The 21977-nt window shown below is 47.9% G+C and overlaps 2 protein-coding genes across 2 annotated transcripts; both read right to left on the bottom strand.

The window, feature by feature from the left end:
* Window positions 1-7292: 7292 nt before the first annotated feature.
* LOC308345067 (zinc finger protein with KRAB and SCAN domains 4-like) lies at window positions 7293-9921 on the bottom strand. Its single transcript, XM_080807016.1, has 2 exons — window positions 9797-9921; window positions 7293-8917 (listed from the first exon to the last, which is right to left on the bottom strand). The coding sequence occupies exon 2, from the start codon at window positions 8844-8846 to the stop codon at window positions 8055-8057; it is 792 nt and encodes a 263-aa protein (XP_080663142.1). The 5' UTR covers window positions 8847-8917; window positions 9797-9921; the 3' UTR covers window positions 7293-8054.
* A 1599-nt stretch (window positions 9922-11520) lies between these two features.
* Window positions 11521-16252, bottom strand: LOC308345066 (zinc finger protein with KRAB and SCAN domains 4-like). The gene is made up of 3 exons (XM_080807015.1): window positions 16232-16252; window positions 13439-13834; window positions 11521-12076 (listed from the first exon to the last, which is right to left on the bottom strand). The coding sequence occupies exons 2-3, from the start codon at window positions 13799-13801 to the stop codon at window positions 11876-11878; spliced, it is 564 nt and encodes a 187-aa protein (XP_080663141.1). The 5' UTR covers window positions 13802-13834; window positions 16232-16252; the 3' UTR covers window positions 11521-11875.
* Between the last annotated feature and the right edge of the window lie 5725 nt (window positions 16253-21977).

The raw sequence follows: 21977 nt of genomic DNA, 5'->3' as shown, positions 1-21977 counted from the left end.
AATTGAACACATTCAAATAAGGAAGTATAATTTAGACCGAGACTCCATCACTTATTAATGTCATTTAAAATTTACTATCTCCAAAATTGTATTTATTTGGGGGCCTGGATATCAGTGTTTTACTTTCTGTCTCTGTATGGGTAAAACCTCCTGTAAAAGGTGGCTTTTAGGGCAGAAGACATATCCTTGTTGGTGCCTCTTGTGGTTTTGTTTATTCAGGGTGTCTGTAAAAGTCTGACCTTATATGCGTATGTATCTCAAACTTTGGAACGCCTTTTATGGATTTTCTTTTTAGATTCATTTGTTGCCTTTCAGTTTTATGGTGATAAAATTTTGTGTGCGTAACTTTTTTTTTTTTTTTTTAATTCTATTCCCTGGGGCACGTGGGTGGCTCAGTCACAAAGTGTCTGCCTTCGGCTTGCATCCTGGTCCCAGGGTCCTGGGATCGAACCCTACATCGGGCTCCTTGCTCTACGGGAAGCCTCCTTCTCCCTTTCCCCTTTCTCCTGCTTGTGTTCCCTCTCTCGCTTGTGTCTCTCTCTGTCAAATAAATACGTACTGTCTTTAAAAAAAAAATTATATTTCCCTTGGGGAACCTGGGTGGCTCAGTTAAGTGTCTGCTGTGGGCTCAGGTCATGATCTCAGGGATTGAGCCCTGTGTCAGGCTCCCTGCTCAGTGGGGAGTCTGCTTCTCCCTCTCCCTCTGCTTCTCTCCTCCACTCAAGCTCTCCCCCTACCCCCAATAAATAAATAATAGAAATATTTTTAAAAATTCTGTTTCCCTCAAAATACATGCACATATAGGTATAGGAGACCAGCACTCACAATGACCACCTTTTAACTCTTGCCCTGCTTTTACCATTTGAAGGACGGCCATCTTGCTCATTTAGCACCCATCTGCCTTTGTCACCCCCTTTTCCTCTTTACTTCTGTATGTAGTTATTCCTAAATGATAGTCCTCACTGCGTACCACACCTGCTTTCTTCCCTTCCGTTATTTGCCCTGAAATAGTGAAAGTCATTTGAATTTTGAAGTTGGAGACCTACATTTAAATAAAAAACTTTATAGTTTCTTCCTTTTTTCTTACATACGCCACTGAGCTATTCTGAACTTGAATTCCCTCATTTGTAAACAGATTATAATCCCCAAATTGGTCATTTGTAGGAACTAGATCATCAATGTAAGCACCATATATATAAGCCCAGCACAGTACCTGCCACATAGAGGATATTCAGTAAATATTAGTACTTGTCTCTTCATCAGCTTTCCTTCCCATTAGATGTCTAGCAGCACCCAACCTTTACCAATGGCTGTTTTTTTTACATGTTTCCGTAAAGGCCGTCTAAGTCAAATCTAGCTTTGGCTCACTACTCTCTGACATAACCCAAACTTCGAGATTCATCCTTTGAGTACGTTGTCTTATAGCCCCTTTTAGTGCTCATTTAGGAACTAGAAACTCCTTCCACATAATAGAGCATATCCAGTGGTCCTTGAACTGTCAGTGGTAGATAGAGATGTCTCTTAAAAACATTGGCAGGTCCCAATGCAATCTCTGTCAAAATACCAGCAGCATTTTTCACAGAGCTACAACAAACCTAAAATTCGTATGGAGTCACAGAAGACCCTGAAAGCCATAGCAACCTTGAAAAAAGAAAAACAAAGCTGGAGACATCACAGTTCTGGACTTTAAGTTCTATTACAAAGCTGTGATCATCAAAACAGTATGGTACTGGCACAAAAACAGAAACATAGCTCAATAGAACAGAACAGAAAACGCAGAAATGAAGCTACAACTCTATGGTCAATTAATCTTCGACAAAGCAGGAAAGAATGTCCAATGGAAAAAGTCTTGTCAACGGTCAAGGGAAAGCTGGAGAGCCACGTGCAGAAGAACGAAACTGGACCACTTTCTTATACCGCACCCAGAAATCCGTGCAGAATAGATTCAGGATCTTTGGCCCACACCCCTTCTGTGGTGTTCTTTTTCTTTCCTTTTTTTTCTTCTGGTCATTAAAATTTGTGGCTTTATTTATTTGTCTTTCTTTGAAACCCATGCAAACATGTGTTCTTTTTCAATTTCTTTGTTCCACTTCCACAGCAGGCAAAGTATTACCAGTGATTTTCAAAAATGAGTGTAATCACTCATTTTTAATGTGTTAAATGTGTGTTCAGATTCTGTAGGTCTGGGTTTTAATTTTTAATAATTTCCCAGGTGATGCCTATAATGTTACTTGTATTTATTTTCTGTTGCCACCTTAACAGATTACCACAAACTCCCAGTGGTTTAAAACAACATAAATTTATCATTTCACAGTTCTTTAAGTCAGAAATCCCAGTTAACTCAGCTTGTTTCTCTACTCCAGGTTCCACAAGGCCACAATGAAAGTGTTAGCCATTTGGGTTCTTCTTTGTAGGCACTTAGAAAGAATCTGACTCCATGCTCATTCCGGTTATTGGTGTAATTCAGTTCAGAACTGAGTTGCCCATATCCTGATGAGAGAAAGCAAAGATTTGAATCAATGGAGGCACACAGTGTTCATGGATTAGAAGACACAACACAGTAAAGATATCAGTTCTCTCTACACTGATTTTTGGTTTAATACAGATCCTCTCAAAATCTCACCAGAAATTTTTTGTAGATATAAACTTATTCTAAGATTTATATGGAAAGGCAAGGGACCTAGGAAAAACTAAAGCTTGAAAAAGAATAAAGTGGGAAGAATCACTTTGGCTGATGTTAGGGCTACAGTCTATCTACAGTGCTCAAGAGAACGTGGTGTAGACATAGAGTTCGGACTGGAGAACCCAGAAGCAGATCCACACAAAAATGCCCAACAGATTCTTCACAAAGGTGCAGAAACAGTTTAGTGGAGGAAGGATAGTCTTTTCAAAAAATGGTGCTGGCACAGTTGGGCATCCATAGGCAAAATAAAATAAAAATAGCCTAAACTTCACACCTTATACAAAAATCAGCTCAAAAATGAATCATGGACTACAACGTAAGACCTAAAACTATAAAACATTTAAAAGAAAAGCTGGAAAATCATCAGGACCTAGATTTAGGCAAAGATTCTTAGAATTGATATCAAAACTGTGGTTGATTAAAGGAAAAATTAATAATTTGGTCTTGATCAAAATTTAAAAGTGTTGCTCTGTGAAAGACTTAAGGATTGAAAGCCAAGCCACAGATAGGGGAAGATACTTGCAAACCGTATCTCTAACAGAGGACTTGTGTCTGGAATATAGAAGAACGCGTCGGATCGCAAGCAACAGCTCTGGGCAGAAGTCCATCAGGTACTTGCCGGCAGAACAGCCCGCAACGGGCATTCACACCATTCACGCCGCAGCCGCGTCACCTCCTGGGCACCCGCACTCACAGGGTTGCTTTAACTTTCTTCTCCTCATTGCAGGTTTTTCTCAGATTCCGTCTGATGAATTTAGACACATTTCTCTCCAACAGAAATACCAAGACAGGTGAAGGGCTACAGCTGCCAGGGGAGGACACCGTGCGACTGGCTGGCAGCTTAGGGAGCACAGGAGTAGTGTGGACGAGTCCACCGCAGCGGCGGCCGGAGCACTGGGGAGCCTTCCTTCCTTCCCGGAGGTGCGGCTGGGGTGTAGGGCAGGTAAGGATCAGCTCCACACTCGTAAGCCTAGATTGACGCTTTTATTTTTAAGTGGCCATCTACTCAGCCTCAGGAGACAGATTTTACTTCCGGTTATGTCATGGGGCACCTGGCTCCTGTCGTGCCTGTGGTGACAGCCTGTGAACGTTCATCGGCAGGTAGCACGTGCCCCGTGTACCCTGTAACTTAGCAAGTGCGGTACAGGTGCAGGAGCAGGAAGACCCTCGCTGTATCTCTCACCCACTACATAGTCAAGAACATGTGCTCCCAGATCCCAGGACTTCTTACCTGTTCTGTGTGGCCACCGTCTTCAGAAAGGGCACTGTGGCCTTAACAGCCCCAGGTTTGGCACCAGATTTTTTTAAAAGAAAGGCTGACAGATTTGGTCAGAAAACAAACAGCCCTTTTAGATTGAAGCAATATTTTTAAAAATGTTTTAAAGATTTATTTATTTGAAAGAGAAAGACAGAGCATGTAAACGGGGGGAGGGGCGGAGGGAGAGGGAATCTCAAGCAGACTCCACACCGAGTGTGGAGCCCAGCATGGGGCTGAATCTCACAAACCTGGGATCGTGACCTGAGCCACGATCGAGTCGGCTTCTTAGCCGATTGGGCTACCCAGGCACCCTGGCAGTTTTTAAATCTAGGTAAACAATAAGCAGGAATACGCAGATGTGTTTGCTCCCTGTGTCCTGTGTCCCACAGGATGGCACCCAAAGAAACCTGGTGTCAGCAGCGCACATGGTAGAACGTCCTGCTGCAGAGGAGCTGGTGTGGTGCTGCAGCTGAACGAGCCCTACTCTGCAGGAGAGGAGACTGCCCCGCGACAGTCGCCACGTGGACTGGGGGGAGTGGCAGGTGGCCTTGGACAGGCTGCACACCGTGCTCGCCCAGTCCCACATTCTGGGTGGACCACAGGCCCATAGCAGCTGCTCTTGAACCCTGATCTTTGCGGCTCCTGCGTGTGGACACGGGCTGTCAGGCAGACTCACAAAATGAGGACAGATATGGCCGGAACATCTTAGGAGAGAGTTCAGTTCTCCTGCTCTTCAAAGGGGAGAAAACTGCTCATCTTCGGTTCCTTAGTGTGTGACCTAACACTGTGAGATTTGCTGACCGAAAGGTTGTAAACACAGAGTTTAGCAATAGGAAAGAAAAGTTTATTTCCGGAAATGGGAATGTGAACACTGTGGTCTCTAGCAGGAGGGAATTTGTGTTAATAGGAGAGAGCGAGTAGAATCAACCCAGCTTTAGAATCATCCATTCGTCAGGTCTGCCGGGTGCTGAGCGAACAGTAGTGAGCCCGTCATTTATTTCTGTCTCAGCTTCGTACCAGCCCTTCTCTGTCCTGATCTGGAAGCAGGGAAGGGGAGGGAGGCACAAACATTATTTCCTAGGTTCTTACTATCAGTTGTAATAACTGGAAATCAAAAGGAGGGGGGGTGGGTAGGAGCATGGTTAAGTTTTAATTCTGTAGCGAATACTCAGTATTGTAATGGTCAGTTTTATGGGTCAACATGACCAGAGCACAGAGTGCCCAGACATGTGGTCACGCATTGTTCTGGGCATGACTGAGGACGTTTTGGGAGGACACTAACATCTGAGCTGGTATGTACATAAAGCAGAATCTTTTCCCTACTGTGGAGGGCCCTCATTCAGATAGTTGAAGGCCTGAACAGCACAAAAACGCTGACCCTACCTTGATAAGGGGGAACTCCTCTTGCCTGACTGCCTTAAACTGGGACATCAGTCTTCTCCTACTTTCAGACTCAAGCTGGTTCCTCTTAGTTCTCAAGCCTGCTGGCTTTTGGACTGGAACTCACACCATGGGCTTTCCTGCTTTACAGGCCTTAGGACTTGGACCAGAACTATACCATTGGCTCTCCTGGGTCCAGGTTGCCAACTACATATCTTGAGACTTCGCAGCCTTCAAAATCATGTGAGCAAGTTCCTTATATATAATAAATATTTTTCTATATATTTATATCCTATTAAATATGTTTCTCTGGTGGACCCTAATACATAGGTATACAGAAACTCTAAAAATCATGCATTTTTTATTGGTTTAAGAATTCACTCAAAGAAAATAACCATAAAGTTTTTACTGTAATATAAACAATTTACTTTAGGATTTGTTAGATTTGTGTCCCCTAGATCCCTCACAACTTTGGAGTACCAGGCCTTGAAAGCTGGCGTTGGAGCCGGGACTTGGACAGGTCTGCCAGGGATTTTGGATAAGCGGGGGACAGTCTGTCACAATGACAAAACCATTAACTGGGCAAGGTGACCAGAAAACCTTGCTATATTCGAATTCCAGAGTCTTGGACTGATAATAATAAATGGGGAAGCAGCTGTTGGTGCCAGAAACCAAGTGAGAAGTGTGGGCAGATGCAGACACAGAAGTGTATTTCTCCAGTAAGTTTGCAGGAAGGCGGTCATCCTGGAATGCTCTTGTAGAAGCAACTCCATTTGAAATATACATAATACTACAGTTGACCCTTGAACAACAGGGGGTTAGGGGCAGCAGCCCCCCACCCAGTTGAAAATCTACATATAATTTTTGACTCCCCTAAACTTAATTACTAATAGCCTACTGTTGACCAGGAACCTTACCAGTAAAGTTAACATGTATTTTTTATTATATGTATAGACACTATATACTTAAACTAGAAAAAAATGTTATTAATAATAAGAGAAGATATACTTCTAGTACTGCATTTGTTGAAAAAAATCTGCATATAGGTGGACCTGTGCAGTTCAAACCAGTGTTGTTCAATGGTCACTATTTTTCTGTAATTGTGACTTAAAGTTTTCTCACAAAACTGAAATTTCCTCTCATGATAATGAGAGGAAAAAAAGATGGTCTACAAAGTGTGCTTAAGGAAAGTAAATAGCAGGGCGCCTAGGTGGCTCAGTTGGGTAAGTGTCTGACTCTTAACTTCAGCCTAGGTCATGATCTCGGGGTCCTAGGATTGAGCCCTACATAGGGTGCCACACTCAGCAGAGTCTGCTTGAGAGTCTCCCTATGCCTCTGCCCCTCCTGCTCATGTTTTTCTCAAATAAATAAATCTTTAAAAAAAAAAAAAAGGAAAGAAAAGTAGATAGTCTGCGGAATTAACTTAATGGCTAAAACTGTCATCGTGAACAGTTGAAGAGATGGTACCACACTGGTGACTTGGAAATTAACATGTAAGAGGACAAAGATGGGGGCACCTGGGTGGCTCAGTCCACTAAGCAGCTGCCTTTGGCTCAGGTCATGATCTCTGGGTCCTGGGGTCAAGCCCCATGTCGTGCTCCCTGCTCAGGAGGGAGTCTGCTTCTCCCTCTCCCTCTCCCCCCAGCTTGTGTGCTCTCTCTTGCTTTTTCTCTCTCAAATAAGCAAAATATTTAAAATAAAGTAAGATAAAACCTTAAAAAAAAAAAAAAGACGATGACCATGATGGTTGCACACTAATAATGGAGTTTTGAAACCGTAAGTGATACTTGCTTTAAATATTTGGTATAAATTTACTGACCTGAAAGAAGTTTGAACTTGCATACGTTGTGATTGACAGTCTGCTCTACTTTCCAGTGGAGTGAGTTGTGGGCAGGATAGCGTCTGTGGCTTTAGAGAAAACGTGGTGAGGCCCAAGAGGACTAAAAGCTGAGAACGAGATGCTGAGAATTACCAAACTTAATCATTTTATTTTGATCTGATTTTCACACTGTGCATAGGGATATTTTCTCTGCAAAGAGTAGCAGTATTAGAGAACGGCACTCCCTGCCGGCGCACATTCACGGTGATTTCATGGTGAAGAACCTGAGGTTTTCACCCTGGAGCGCCTAGTCTGGTCAGGAAGTTTGGATTCTGTCTGTCACAGTAACCTCAACCCGCCAATCCGATTTGATCTGCAGAAATGTACTGGATTAACTCTGAATCAGACACGAGCTCAAATGGCTGTGGTGAGTAGTACGTCGGAAATCTAGATGATACCATATCCAGAGCTATAGGGTCATCTCATGGTTACGGCTAATGAGTATTTATTAGCACCTGGGTTCTAGGCTCAGCGGGGAGTGTGAGATGTCACGGATCTGACCGGCTGATGGAGGATTCCTTACAGGCAGAGCCGTCTGCCCAGGAGACGTCATAAGGTGCTGGCCGGAGGTGGTTGGCCAGTCTGGAAGCCCATTTCAGTCCAGTAGGTGAGAATAAATGTTTCAGGTCTTACCCCTTCCAGACAACTCTCCCGTAGCCTCCTATCCAACCAGCTGTTCCCTCAGCCACCTTCTAGGATGTGGAAGAGAATCCATCTCAGCCGGACTCTGTCTTCTGCCACGAGATGACGGGAAGTGGTCAGTCAAGCCCAGCCCAGTGTCTGTGATCAGGAAGGGCTGGGGAAGGCTTCGGTTCAACGAGGAACGAGCACCAACTCTGCCGCGTACGACACGGTCACTGTGATGGAACTTTTTTCCCGACGTGGCTTCTCTGATGTTGGACAAGGTACGACGTTCGGGTAAAGCCTTTTCCACATGTGTCGCACTGATAGGGTTTCTCACCGGTGTGGATTTTTTGGTGTTCAGTAAGGCTTCTGTTGCGAGTGAAACTTCTCTCACACTCGTTACACTTGTAAGCCACGGGAGCCTCGACGTTTTCCCACCGGCCTCGCACCCTCCCCCGACTCTCCCACGGCTCTGCACGTCCGGGAGCCTGCACGTTCCCGTCACCGTGGATCCTCCGGTGTCTCAGGAGGTGCGAATTCCGCCTAAAAGCTTTGCCGCACGCGCTGCACCGGTACGGCTTCTCCCCCGTGTGGATTTTGCGATGTTCCAGGAGGCTGCAGCTCTGGCTGAAGGTCTTCCCGCAGTCCTCGCACTCGTAGGGCTTCTCCCCAGTGTGGGTCCTCTGGTGTTTGATGAGGTTTGAGCTGTGACTGAAGACCTTGCCACACTCCTCACACGCGTATGGTTTCTCGCCGGTGTGGACTCTCTGATGGATGACGAGGGCAGAGCTCCCGATGAAGGTCTTGCCACAGTCTTCACATTCGTAGGGTTTCTCTCCAGTGTGGATTCTCCTGTGCTTAGTCAGGCCCGAACTCTGAGCAAAACTCTTCCCACACTCGTGACAATAGTGCCGCCTACTTCCTGTGTCACTTTTCTGCTTTCTCGGTGACCTGCCCTCCCGTGCCCCAGCTTCTGCGCGGGCAGGAACCCGGGCAGGGTCTTCACCCACGGGGCACGGCATCTCTCCAGGCTCTTGCCCCGGCTGTTGCTCATCGGGGGGCGGGTCCGTGACCTCAGCCTGCCCGGCACCACCTGAAAGAACGAGTGGTCAGACGCGGTCAGTCCGCCCCGCCGCGGAGTTCCACGGACGCCTGGACGAGGGTTTCGTGCAAGGATGAGGATGGGAGTAAAGGGGGCCGCCGGGTGCCGGGGAGGAGACCGGAGAACAGGCATGGGGCCGTCAGAGGCGGGGTGCCCACTGGGAGGTGGGGAAGGAGGTGAGGACTGTGCCGGGGACACGCGCAGAGGCTCTGAGTCCTAAGGACGGAGGCCGGACCCTGACCCGGGCCGGGTGCTCGGAGAGCCGGGCGCAAGGCCGCAGGAAGCAGGCAAGCGTAAGGACTTGATGGAACCTTCTGTGAGAAACGGGGCGAGCGGGAGCCGAGAAACGGATCCCCAGTCAGGGATAGGAGGGTCACTGTGTCCCCACCCAGGGGCCGGCTTCGCCGCTGACAGAGCCGGGCTGGCACGCCCACCGCACCCCACGGAGCCGTGGGAGCTCTGACGAGTCAGGCTGTGGCCGTGTCCTGACCCGCGGGTCCCCTCTGCCGTCCCTCCCGGGTCACTTCTTGCTCTCGCGCTCTCCGGCCCGGCCCGTCTCCCGAGGAGAACCCGGCTCTCCTGCGGAGGCTGGCGGCGGGCGGGGGACCGACACTGCGCCGCCCCTGCTGCGAGCGAGGCCTGTGCCGGGGGCCGCGTCTGCCGCAGCCCACGTCCCCTGCCCAGAATGCGGGCAGAGCAGGACGGAGGCGGCGCCACGGGGGCTGGGGAGCTGGCCGCGCGGCGGTTAGGAGCGGGCTCGGCAACGGCGGCTCCGGATGCAGACGGTTCAGACGGCTTCTCGCCGCCCGGCAGCTTCTGACCGGCGAGGGAGCCGCGAGACCCGAGCGGAGACCGGCGCCCGCGTCTTACCCAGGGGGGCCAGGCCGCCGCAGTCCTCCTGCCTTTGCTCTCCGTGGAGGCTCCCCCGAGACGAATCCGGCTGTGTCCATGCAGGGGAGGAAGCCAGGGCCGCGTCTTCCGTCTTCGGCAGGCCCTGAAACAGCACACGGTCCCCCTGCTCCTCTGCCCCCGAGGCCCGCCCGCGGCTGGGCACCCGAGACTCAGTGAGTACTGTAGACAGCCACGCTGTCTCTCTCTGTCACGTAAGTAAATAAAGTCTTAAAAAAAGTAAAATACAATGAAACGTAGGTCTGAGGTGAGGACAGTCAGGGAAGCAAGCGGGACTACAGACTCTCGAGGACACGAGGAACTGGAGGAGAAAGTAAAATCCACTTTAAGTAAAGCTTGCTCAGATCGTACTATTAGTTGAGATAAATGGACATGCCTCACCTTCCTCTCGACTCTTAAGTTCCTTGAGAGCCAGGGACTGTGTGTTTAAACCCTGATCATGGCATTAAAAAAAAAAGGCAAAAAAACTTGGGGCGCCTTGGTGGCTCAGTCCATTAAGCCTCTAACTTTGGCTCAGGTCATGATCTCAGGGTCCTGGGACGGAGCCCGGGTCAGACTCCCTGCTCAACGGGGAGTCCGCTCTCCCCTCTGCCCCTCCCCACTCTCGTGCTTGCTCTCTCTCTCTCAAATAAAATCTTAAAAAAAAAAAAAAATGCCACTTCAGAACAAAAGCACCATCACGACAAAAGCTTCAGCTTGCATTTGCCGAATTGTACTTGTTGAAGAAAATCCCACCGAGGAAGGGGCTGACCAGAGAGAGCGGGGAGGGTGTGGAAGCACAGACAGCGCCCAGGCGAGTCATAAAACAGGAGAAGGCTCCTCCGCAGACACCAGGAAGTTAGACCGTGACAGACGACACGGGCATGCATGAGAAACTTAAAACCCCACCTCGGATCTGGGTGGGCGCAGGATGTAGGGCGGGAGGGAGAGACCGGCAAAGGATGCACCACAGGGGGGCTCCGGCTCACCTGGGGCTCCGGGGGCAGCCTGGCAGCCACCACCGCGTGTCCTCTGCGGCGCCCTCCCGGGGCAAGCCCGGGAACCTGGAGGACTAAGAAGGAAAGACGCTCTGGGTGAGATGGACCCTGGCACCCAGCCCCCCTGGCCTGTGGATTCCAAGCTCAACAACTGGGCCAGTAAACTCCCCTGAAAAGTTATAGACGATGTGCTCCTTTCCCCGGTGCCTGGTCCTGCTAGCTCCAGCCCTAGGGCCTAGGAGGCGTGGTGTGCTGTCTGTATACGAAAAGTACACAGAAAGGGTGGGATCCTTAAAAGGAAAAGTGCATTTAAGAAACATAAAACAAGCTTTTCATCTGAAGAGCCTCTGAATTTTGCTTGGGAGGGTGAGAAAAATTAAGATTTTGGTTAAAATGCCATTTGTGGTTGTTAGGGGCCTAAGCAGAGTCGAAGGCTAGAACTGGAAATGCACAGGCCTCTAGTTGTACAGAACTTGCTTAGAGCCAAGAGAGAAAAGCAAGAACTTCAGGTTCCCCTGTAAGAGGTAAACTTTAAAAGGGGCACAGAATAGTGGATTTAAGCTAGAACCTGTGTTGAGAAGGAAAGACTGGGTGTGGGGGCTGGCGTGTCTCGGGGCTGTGTCTTGGGAACCTGCACACACGTTCTGGACATACAGCCTCACCCGGTGGGGTGATTCATGCTATTCTGATAACAGAGCCAGGGTTTAGAAGATTTGTAGTTTCATTTGCAACAGTCCTGTAATCTGTGGGGTATTCTGACTGGCTTGACAGATTCTGTCATTTTCTTCTTGGCACTTCTCCGCGTCTGAAGCTGTATCACTCTGCTTATGTGCTGCCGTCCCCAGCAGACCCACGGGCTACCACATAGAGGCCTCCACGATTACGTGTGAAATGAATGGAGAACCAATTCTTTCCAAACCAAGTTTTACTTGTCTATCTTTGTATTATGAACGGGCTTGATTAGGAAAGCTTTCCACCACTGTTTAAAATTTCCCTCTTAGTCTCAAATTACAGTCAGTCAGTGATGGCCAGTGTAGCGGTCAGTGGACCTATCAGGTGATCCTTAATGAAGCTGGAGGAAGGCTGTAGAATTCAAGCTGCCCAGGAGACAACACTCACCTCTGTCTGCTGAGGCCTGGGATCCCAGAGGTTCGTGCTTGAGCAGAGCCTTCATTGGCTGCAACTCGGTACTCCAGGGCCTCTGAGCTGGTGTCAGCACCGCCATCTTGCAACAGAGCAGCTGCCTCTGGTCACCACCGAGGACCTGGAAGTTTCACTTACTGATTCATCAGAACTTCTAGTATGCTTTCTCTGTGCTAGTACTTTCTGTTTTCCAGGCACTATTTCTAAGAACCTTATGAATTCACCAAATGATAATTCGGTAATTCACCGAATGCAGGTAGCAACAACTGTATGAGCTAGGGACTGCTATTATCTGTGCTTTTGTACTGAGGAAATGGAGGCCCAGAGTTGCAGCAACTTGCCCAAGGTCACCCAGCTAATCACTGGAGATGCTAGCGTGGGGGGGGTCAGGCAGAGGGACCCCAGAGCCCATGCTCTTAGCCACTATCGGTGCTCCCTCGTTACATACATTGTGTTCTTATGAAGACTTTGGGAGCTAGTGTTAAGTTTCCAGAATACTCTTGTCTTTTCCTGTCTGAAAAGTTGAGGGCAATCATTTCTTGCTTACAGGGTTTTGGGGACCAATAAGATGACAGTATGTACAATCACCTAACTCAGAACTCTGTACGTGGTTTGTCCCCACAAAAAGCAGGCTTCCTTTCAGAAATTTATAAACAACTGTTTTCTAGTTACTTTCTGCCATGGAGCTCAGACTTAACCACTTCTGTGGAGAATGAGGAGCCTGAAGCTAAGACCCTTGAAACGACTTCACTGCTCAAGGGCTGGCAGGCAGCAGATCCCAGTCCACAGCCCTGAGCACTGGGTCAGTGCCTGGAGGGCTCTGCCTCGTGTCCTCTGAAGCAACATTCACAAGACGGTGCATGGAGGACACAATCTCATAGAAGACGCAGGGCTGTTTTTGAGCCTGAGATTCTTGAACTCCCACTCAAGTGGTCCAGAAAAAAGCATTTTAATGCTTCCTAGCCTCTAAGAGAAATTTGGCATTTCCTTCCATATTAAATGGAAGCAACAAACCAATGTGGCGTTAAGCCACAGGACTTAGTCACCAGTAGAAAGTACAGATGTTTTCATACCACATCACAGCCAGGCAAACATTGTCAAAGTCATTCATGCTTATAAAAACTTGGAAACTCTTTCAGTTACTGGGCCTGTCCCTAGGTCTTACTATTTGGTGCATTAATTTTAAAGAGCACATAGATAATTTTATCACTAAATTGTTTCACGCTTGGTTAACTGTGTTTCAATAGAATTGAGTTCTTTTCTAATTCTTCATGTTCTTAAAAATACCACTACTCCGAAGGGGCAAAGAGGTTTATGATACAAAAAGAGACTGAGAACTTCTGGGTCTTCCAGAAACGACCCTCACTCTGATGTTGAGACTTCAGGAGGAGACAGAGCTCGTCTCAGACACTAAGCCCTTTGCCTCTAACTGCGGCCCTGGCTCCTCCAGATGCCTCTGCAAATACTCCAGGAGCACCACCACCTCGTCCCTGCTCTCCGGCTGCTGCTCCCGCACCCGGCCCTGCAGCTCCTCGGGCAGGATGGTCAGGAACTGCTCCAGCACCAGCAGCTCAAGGATCTGCTCCTTGCTGTGCGTCTCGGGCCGCAGCCAGCTCAGCGCCTCTCGGGGCCCCTTGGCCTCGGGACAGCAGAAGCCCCGGGAGCGCCAGCAGGAGTTTTCTGAACACTGAACAGGGCTGGCCTCCTCCACGAAGGCAGAGGCCTCTTCCTCTTCCACCTTTACGACCAGAAGCCCAATCTGGTTCTCTGCAGATTGGCCGTCCAGGGCTGTGCCTTCCTTCGATTCTCGAGCCGTCCTGGGCCAAGGCAGGGACTTGAGCCTCATGCTAGTGGGCAGCTGTACTTCTGCAGAAGATTCCTGCATGTGAGAAAGCATTATTAACTAGTATAGTGTTAGCAGTCCCTTACCCCCATTGTGCCCAGGGCTCGGGGACATTGCTAGGGAGCTCTGGGGCACTGTTACATTAACAAATCTCGCCAAAGTCAGTGAATCTGAGTCTCATCAAGTCTCTAGATCCAAATACCAGCAAACAGGTGAAATACAGAAGCAAATTAAATTAAAGGTTTTCAAATTTGCTACACATTAGAATCATTAGAGAACTTTTAAAATATCCTGATACCTTTGGTGAACCAATATCAATTACATCAGTCTGGCGGGGGGGGGGGGCTGGGCATTTAATAACTTAAATTTTTTTAGATGATTCCAATGTGCAGCTGGGTTTGAAAACTAGTAAGTTAAAGATACTAAAATAAGCAATCAGCTAAGAGTGTGACATTTTATAGGACAGAAGACTGAAGTTGTTCCATAAATAAATGTTTAAAAAAAAAAAAGGAGGAGGAGGTAAGGAAAACTGTCATAGATAAAAGGAACTGAGTTGGAGCACCTGGGTGGTTCAGTTGGTTAAGCACCTGCCTTTGGCTCAGATCATGATCTCAGGCCCTGGAATGGAGCCCTGGGTTGGCCTCCACACTCAGCCCAGAATCTGCTTGTCCCTCTTCCTTTGCTCCTCCCTGCCTCCCCGGCTCATACTTCCTCTAAGATAAATAAAATATTTAAAATAAATAAATAAGAGACTTAGTAGACAAATCAACCGAATGCAAGTGTAAGTTATTTTGGGATCCTATAAGGAAAAACAGCTGTAAAAAAGACCTATTACAGGGGCACCTGGCTGGCTCAGTCGAACATGCAACATCAGTAGGACATGCAACTCTTGATCTGAGAGTCATGGGTGAGACCCACTTTGAGTATAGAGATTACTTAAAAATAAAATCTTAAAAAAATCATCTCAAATAATTAGGAAAACTTGAACAAAGTTATATTTAGGAATTACTGTTGATTTTGTTGAGTCTAATAATACTAAGATTACATTAAGGTCCTTGTTAGAAATTCACACTGAAATATTTGTATTAATTGGTAAACAGATAAGATTGTCACTGGGTTTTCCTTACTAAAAGAATGGGGAGTGAGAGAAAGATGAAAGTCGGGGTGAGAAAGGAAAGGGAGAGAAAGAGGAGAGGGAGGGGATAGAAGAATGAAAGAAAATGGCCAAAAGACATTGAATTAAAAGGTTATTGAATTCAAGGTTCATGCTGAAATGTTTGAAATCCACCCCCTCCCGCATTTAAAAACTAAATCCTACCTTCCTTCTTTCCTTCCTCAATTAACAGTGTAAAAGCATTTAGGTGGGGTCACGGGAGGTGGAAGAGCGCCACAGCTCAGCCACTTTGGAGCCCATGTGGTGTGAGGAGGGTGTCATGGGGGTGGGGGAGGCAGGAATGACAGGAGAACTACTACCTCCTATTTCACATCCCCATTCACGTGTCACCACCTGTCCTATTTGGGGTTTTAGCCAAGGGAACGGAGTGAGAAGGCACCGGATTGAGAAACTTGTTAAAAAGAGGCAGTGTTGGTCAAATAAGGAAACGTATGGAAGGTAATGCGAGCAAAGTTGCTCATTATCAGAGAAGAGAATTACAAATCCAGAAAAAACCCAATCTGGTGTGAACCCTGTAATTTGGACTGGAGTTAGCAGTGTTAGTATGAACTCAATTTCCCACACTTAAGTAAAAACACAGAAACACAGAATGTCTGTACTGTAGTACATCGTGCCAGGATTCAGGACTCTCCTGGAGCTCAGACGCTGGCACAAGTCCAGCACTGGGCCAGACCCTCATTCCTAACATATGAGGCCCTACACCTTCACTGTTCAAAACCATTCTTGCCCCTGCTGAATCCAGGCAGCCCCAAGGAAAAGGCATCCCCAAACTGTAAAGCCTTGGGGATCGTAAGCATCACAACACAAACCAGTTTGGGTCTTTGCTTAGGGACAGGTTCTTCTGTATTTTACTTCTCCCTCTTAAAATAGAGAAATCATCCATTACAAAGAGAACTGACGGAAGATAAGGTTTAAAGAAATGTCAGAAAAGCCAAGACCACTCACGAGAGAGAACGCGCTGTCATAATCAGAAATAACCACAGTAATAACCATGGCAAGTCTTTAAGCCGTCCTCACTCCGTGCCTGGCACTGTCTTAGGGGCCTCACGCACCGTAACTCGCGGATCGGTCGCAAGCCCGCGGGTTAGGCGACCTCATTCTCCCCATTTCACAGAGCAGTCCACTGAGGCACAGAGAGGCCAAGGAACCGGCCCAAAGCCACACAGCCGGGACGTGGCAGGGGCAGGAGAGGCGGCCTGACTGCGAAGAGCGGGCTCCGGTCCAGTACCGCGGGGGGACTTAGAGACCTCGCCACTGACCCTGTCCGCAGGCGGAGCCACACCGAGCCGCCTCCATTCTGGCGGCGGGTGTGTGCGTGGGGCCCGAGAGTCGCGTCCGCCAACGCGGGGAGGCGCCGACCCGAGCCCGGAGGCCGGCACGGGCCCCCGGGGAGAGGAGGGGCGCCCTCGCACCCGGAGCTGGACGCGGGGCGGCCGCACTGGCCAGGGAAGCGCCGGGGTGACGCTCCATTGGCACCCCACACGCTCCGAAACGAGCGCCCCACGCGAGAGGCGGGGCGGGCTCGGCGGCGCTGCGGCTGCGCAGACGACCCCCGGGCCGCTCTAGCCACCGCTCGGCCGGCACTCGGTGGTTCCTCGCCACCTGCGCGCCTCGCGCCGGGCTAGCGCGAAGCAGGTGTCCCGCGAGCCACGGGAGACCGGCTGCAGCTGCATTTGCAAATGCAAGGGAGGAGAACTTGTGTTTTCTTGTGCAGCCAGAAAGAGACCCTGGGAAAATACGTAAGAAAATTAGTAATTGGTTACCTGGGAGAGGCGAAGGGTTAGAAACTAAGTGGAAAAGGCCGAGGGTGAGAACTGGAGTGTTGCTCTTTTTAATATATTTTAAGTTTTAGAGCTGATTGTGTTACCAACAAAAGCGTGAAGTATACGTAACTGCTGAGCAGCTGAATTGGTTACAGAGAAAATCAAGTTAACCTAATACTCAAATTATAATGGCTAATAAGAATGTGGCAAGGCGGTGTAAGTTTTAAAAGTGTGTAATGACAACGGCATTTCCTATCCCCAGCACAAGTTAGAAAACGTTAATTGTAAAAGACAGCGGTTGCGTGAAGGGCAGTGGGAGGTATGGGCTTCCAGCTACGGAATCAGTAAGTGAAGGGAAGAAGAGGCACCGCGCCGGGAGTATGATCAGTGGTATTGTAGCAGTGACGTGTGGGGACACATGGTAGCCACACATGTGAGCACAGCATCATGTGTAGAGTTGAACTTGTGTTGTACACCTGAAACCAATGAAACAGTCTGTTACATTAGTTTCAACTAAACTCAGATTTTAAAATGGTGGTGTGGGGGGGGGCAGCTATTATAGGAGCAAAGAAATACATGAGATATCTTAGTGGAAACATCATAAACTTTTCTTTATTAAGTATAGGTAATGGAGATACCTATCATGTCTGTGTATAGAACTCAATATCACAAAGATGTCATTATGACATCCCAAGTTAGTATACAAATTCAGTGCAAAGTCAAGCTAAATCCCAAGAATATGTTCTGTGGAATTAACTAGTTTATTTTATTTTGCTTCTTTCTTTCTTTCTTTCTTTCTTTCTTTTTTTTTAGATTTTACTTATTTATTTGAGAGTGAGCGAACGAGACAGAGAGAGTGCGCATGAGCAGGGGTAGAGGCAGAGGGAAAGGGAGAAGCCCACTCTTCCAGTGACAAGGGAGACCCACTAGGGGCTCGATTTCAGGACACTGAGATCGTGACCCGAGTGGAAGGCGGATGCTTAACCGACTGAGCCACCCAGGTGCCCCTATTTTATTTATTTATTTGAGAGAGAGTGAGCGAGCAAGAACGTGCACAAGCAGAGGGAGGGGGAGAGGGGGAGAGGGAGAAGCAGACTCTGTGCTGAGCAGGGAGCCCATCTTGGGGCTCCATCCCAGGACCCTGAGACGGTGACCTGAGCCAAAATCAAGAGTCAGATGCTTATCCAACTGAGCCACCCAGACACCCTAAAACTTTAACACCTTTGAAAGAAAATTTAGGATCATTTCTTTGTGACCTCAAGTAGAGCAAGATTTGCTTTAAAATGCACAGGCTGTGAAGGAGTAAAAATAATAAATTTGGCCTTATTAAAAATTAAAACTATATTTAAAAACACCAGAAACTAGTGGAAAAGACAAGCAAGGGGCTCCTGCGTGGCTTAAGTGTCTGCCTTCAGCTCGGGTCATGATCCCAGAGTCCTGGGATCGAGCCCCTCATCAGGCTCTCTGCTCAGAGGAGACTCTGCTTCTTCCTCTCCCTCTGCCTGCCTCTCTGCCTACTTGTGATCTCTGTCTGTCAAATAAATAAATAAAATCCTTAAAAAAATAAATAAAAGCAGTTTTGAAATATATATGAAAGTTGAAAATGCTATACATACTAGCCCAGCCGGTTCAAAGGATGCACCTTCTAAGAGCTCTGAACTTAAACAAGAGTGTTCATTGAGTACTATTCTAGGCTAGACAGCTTTTGATGCTCAGGATAGAAAGTGTCCCCCCCCCACACATACACACACAAAATAGACAGATCCCTGCCTTCATAGAGCTAATGTTCCAGTGGGGAGTGACACCCTCCCCTCCCAAAAAAGCCCAAACACAAACAAAAATTTAAACAGAATAATATATAAAGTAGAATGGTAGAATGGAAGTTGATGAGCACCATGATAAAAGAAAAAAAAGAACCAAATAAAATCAGGGTAGAGAGATGAGAAGTCCCCGCCTGGGATGGGGCTAGCTGAAGTATCAGATAGAGAAGCCAGTGTAAATCACATTGGAAGGGATATTTTAGCCAGAATCTGAAGGAGATGGGGTTAGCCATCTCTGGTTGTGGAGTACATATCTGAGTAAGAGTGTTCCTGGTAGAGGGAAAAGCAGAGAAGCCAGGGGATGGTGAGATAATAGGTAGTTGGTCTCTGCCCCTGGTTCGTGGCACAGAGCTCCTAAAAACCTCTTAATTTCCTAAGTGATAAAAACAGGAGGAGCATCTCTTGTTCTGCTGAGGTGACTCTGGGTGGGCTCCTGGACAGGGGCTTGTCACCAGACAGACCAGGCCACAGTTAGAAGCTTGGTATTTTCAACCACTTCTCCAGAGAGTTAATAATGGAGAAATGGAGTTAGTATTGGAAATGGAGTTAATAATTCATCATGCCTACACGAGGAGGCCTCCATAACACCCCAGATGTAGCGTTCAGGGAGCTTCCGGGCTGGCGAGCACATCCAACCTGGAGGCCGATGCATCCCATCCCCTCAGCTTCCCGTCATCTGGTAACCCAGTGCCTGTGTTAGATTAGTGGCATGTGATATACCCAGAGCTCTTTCTTTCCCCGAGCGTACTGTACTGATTTCTGAGTGTACCCTGGATTAGAGACATTGAGACGGCAGCGGGGGATATGAATTTGGGAGTCCGAAGCAGAAGGATAGCATATAGGTCCGTGAAGGTGGGTGAGATCTCAGAGAAAGTGAGTGTATAGAGAGAGGAGACGGGAACTGTTAGATAGATTGGGTTCCCAGGAAACCGACTTGAGACTCCCAAGATTTGTATGCGGGAATTTTACTGAGATATGTCTTCAGAAATACGACTCGTGAGGAAATTAAGGAAACAGGACCAGACAGAGCAACCGAACTGTGAGACAGTCACAGCAGAGGCTCCAGCTGGTCCTATCAGAAGCGCATGAGCTGGGATGGTCCTTTAGCATTGCTCTGCCTTGAGGCAAGGTGTCTGGGAGTAGAGAACCCCCTTGCGTGGGAACTCTTTGTCAGAGGGCAATTCCCACAGACTCCACTAGAAGCCATTGTCTACCAGTTCTCCAGACTGGGGAACTGAATGCCCCGTTTTGGATACTGAAGCAGCGCATATAGCACAGTCTAACCTTGAAGCTTCTGATCTATTTGCTATAAGAAGTGGGAACAACTGGGGCGCCTGGGGTGGCTCAGTGGGTTAAAGCCTCTGCCTTCAGCTCAGGTCATGAGTCGAGGGTCCTGGGATCGAGCCCCGCATCGGGCTCTCAGCTCAGCAGGGTGCCTGCGTCCTCCTCTCTCTCTGCCTACTTGTGATCGCTGTCAATTAAATAAATAAAAATCTTAAAAAAAATGGAAGAAGTGGGAACAACACACCAAAATTTCTCCTTCTTCCTGGGGAAACTTACAGGGATAGATGAGTAGGAGGAATTGCAGCCCTGCTGACATAGCGCATCTTGGAGTCATAAAGAATATTCATTTTCTCCGTCCTCTACCACCCATTCTAGATTCCCCTCGACCTTGACTCCTACCTCTGATGATCTGGGTGGTATTCCTCATAGGTGAGCCACACAATCATCTGTGACAGGTCTAAATTTGTGGTCACTATGCTCCACTCAGGTGATAGCTGCTGTATTTGTCCATTTAATATACAAATTGCTCAGCAGAGAACCAAGACACATCCGCTCAAGTGACTCACCTGAGTGACAAACTTCTTCCCTGTCTTCGTTGTGTAACAGCACCCCTACCTTCTACTGATGATGGGACCATCAATTTCTGCCTGGATAGTTACTCCTCTCCCTGTCTGCTGGAGTCTTGGGAAAAAGAGGCTAAAATGTCTGGGTGCCAGCCCTACCTTTAAGTTTACAGAAAGTCTCCCTTTGTCTGCTGGCAGAAGCGTCCAGGAACTGAGACTTCCGGACTCAGAGGCTAGAAAGCACAAATTTCCCGTGTGGTGGCATATACTCTCTCCCTGCCCTTAGCAGACCTCCAGTGCTACCCCAGCCAGATGTTGCTGCATGTGACCTTAGGAATTGACCTCGTGGCCCAATGTGGATGTGGATAGATCCTGAAGGGGCATATGATGTCTTGCAGAGCAGGGGTTTGACATCGTCTTCAAGCAAGGCAGCAACACTAGCTTTTAACTGGGGGGAATGGAGTAATTCTGCAGGTCCATAGGGTTCATTGAGGAATCCGAGGATCCACGACTGTCACGGCTTTGACTGAGATGTTCCCATCTGAAGTCCAGAGTTGCATTCCTTCTCAGTCAGCTCTCTGGCAGTGGCTAGTGTGGTTTGATAATAACCTGGTTTGGCGCTCTGCTACTCCTTCAGCTGAGTCCTGGGTCTGACCTTCTGCATTCAGACCTTCCCTCTGGCTGGAGGAGATAAGACTTTACATGGTGCCAGAGAAACCCTCTGGACTTTACACTTTGCCTTATAGTGGTGGCTGATCACCCTCAGAATTTCACTGCCTGCCTTTAATACGTCGGTGGCTCACAGTGAAAAACCCTGACCATTCTTTTGCCCAAGGCATTTCTCAGAGTCGTTTATGCAGCCTGTAACTTTGAGAAATGAGGTAACATCTTCCTCTAGACAAAGAGTAAACATTCTGCAAAAGTGGCAGGTCCCTAAGCTTAGGTCCCAGCTGCTCCAGATGCAACACAGACTCACTGTGCGCACCTCATCCATCTGGTCCGCCTTGTAACGTCTTTCAGATTTGGGGCGAGCGGAACTGGCACGTGTGTGGATATTCATGCTGCTATCTTTGAACGGCGAAGTCCTTTGTTTCTGACCCTGAAGTCTTATGTCATTTGAGATCATCCATGAAACATTAACAGGCTGGTTTTAGTTTGTAAGATGAATAAAATAAAACCCCATTGTCACCTCACCTGAAATAATGCACTCCAAAATTCATTACCTCCCACGAATATCCTAGCCTACTTTCACCATCACTGACATTTTTAACAGTTGTACTGCTACCCGCTGTTAGGGCTCCACAGTGTCAGTGCTCGCCCCATCCCCTTGCCCTGGATTCTCATCACCAGTTCACATCAGGTCTCCAACTCCCAAATCCCATTTTTGAATTTTTGAAACTACTTCCTAGGATTACTTCCAATGTCAAATGTAGGTTCAGTTCTCTAGGTAAGATATTCTGAGATGTATGTGCAAGACATTTATTGAGTGCACTTTTTTTTATAGAGAAGCACTATTGGGTGGAGAGGGAGGTTGAAAAGAGACATCAACAAATTCTACAAGGAGCTCTGGAATCA

This window comes from Martes martes (assembly GCF_963455335.1).
Source record: "Martes martes genome assembly, chromosome: 6".
Classification (NCBI taxonomy): domain Eukaryota; kingdom Metazoa; phylum Chordata; class Mammalia; order Carnivora; family Mustelidae; genus Martes; species Martes martes.
This window is presented reverse-complemented; position numbering and strand designations above follow the sequence as displayed.

Bases quoted from the DNA above. Each gene is read 5' to 3' on its own strand.
- LOC308345067 (XM_080807016.1), bottom strand. From the start codon at position 8,846: ATGCCGTGCCCCGTGGGTGAAGACCCTGCCCGGGTTCCTGCCCGCGCA.
- LOC308345066 (XM_080807015.1), bottom strand. From the start codon at position 13,801: ATGAGGCTCAAGTCCCTGCCTTGGCCCAGGACGGCTCGAGAATCGAAG. The intron at 12,077-13,438 runs GTGGTGGTGCTC...TGAAACTTCCAG, and splicing joins AGCCGGAGAGCAGGGACGAG to GTCCTCGGTGGTGACCAGAG.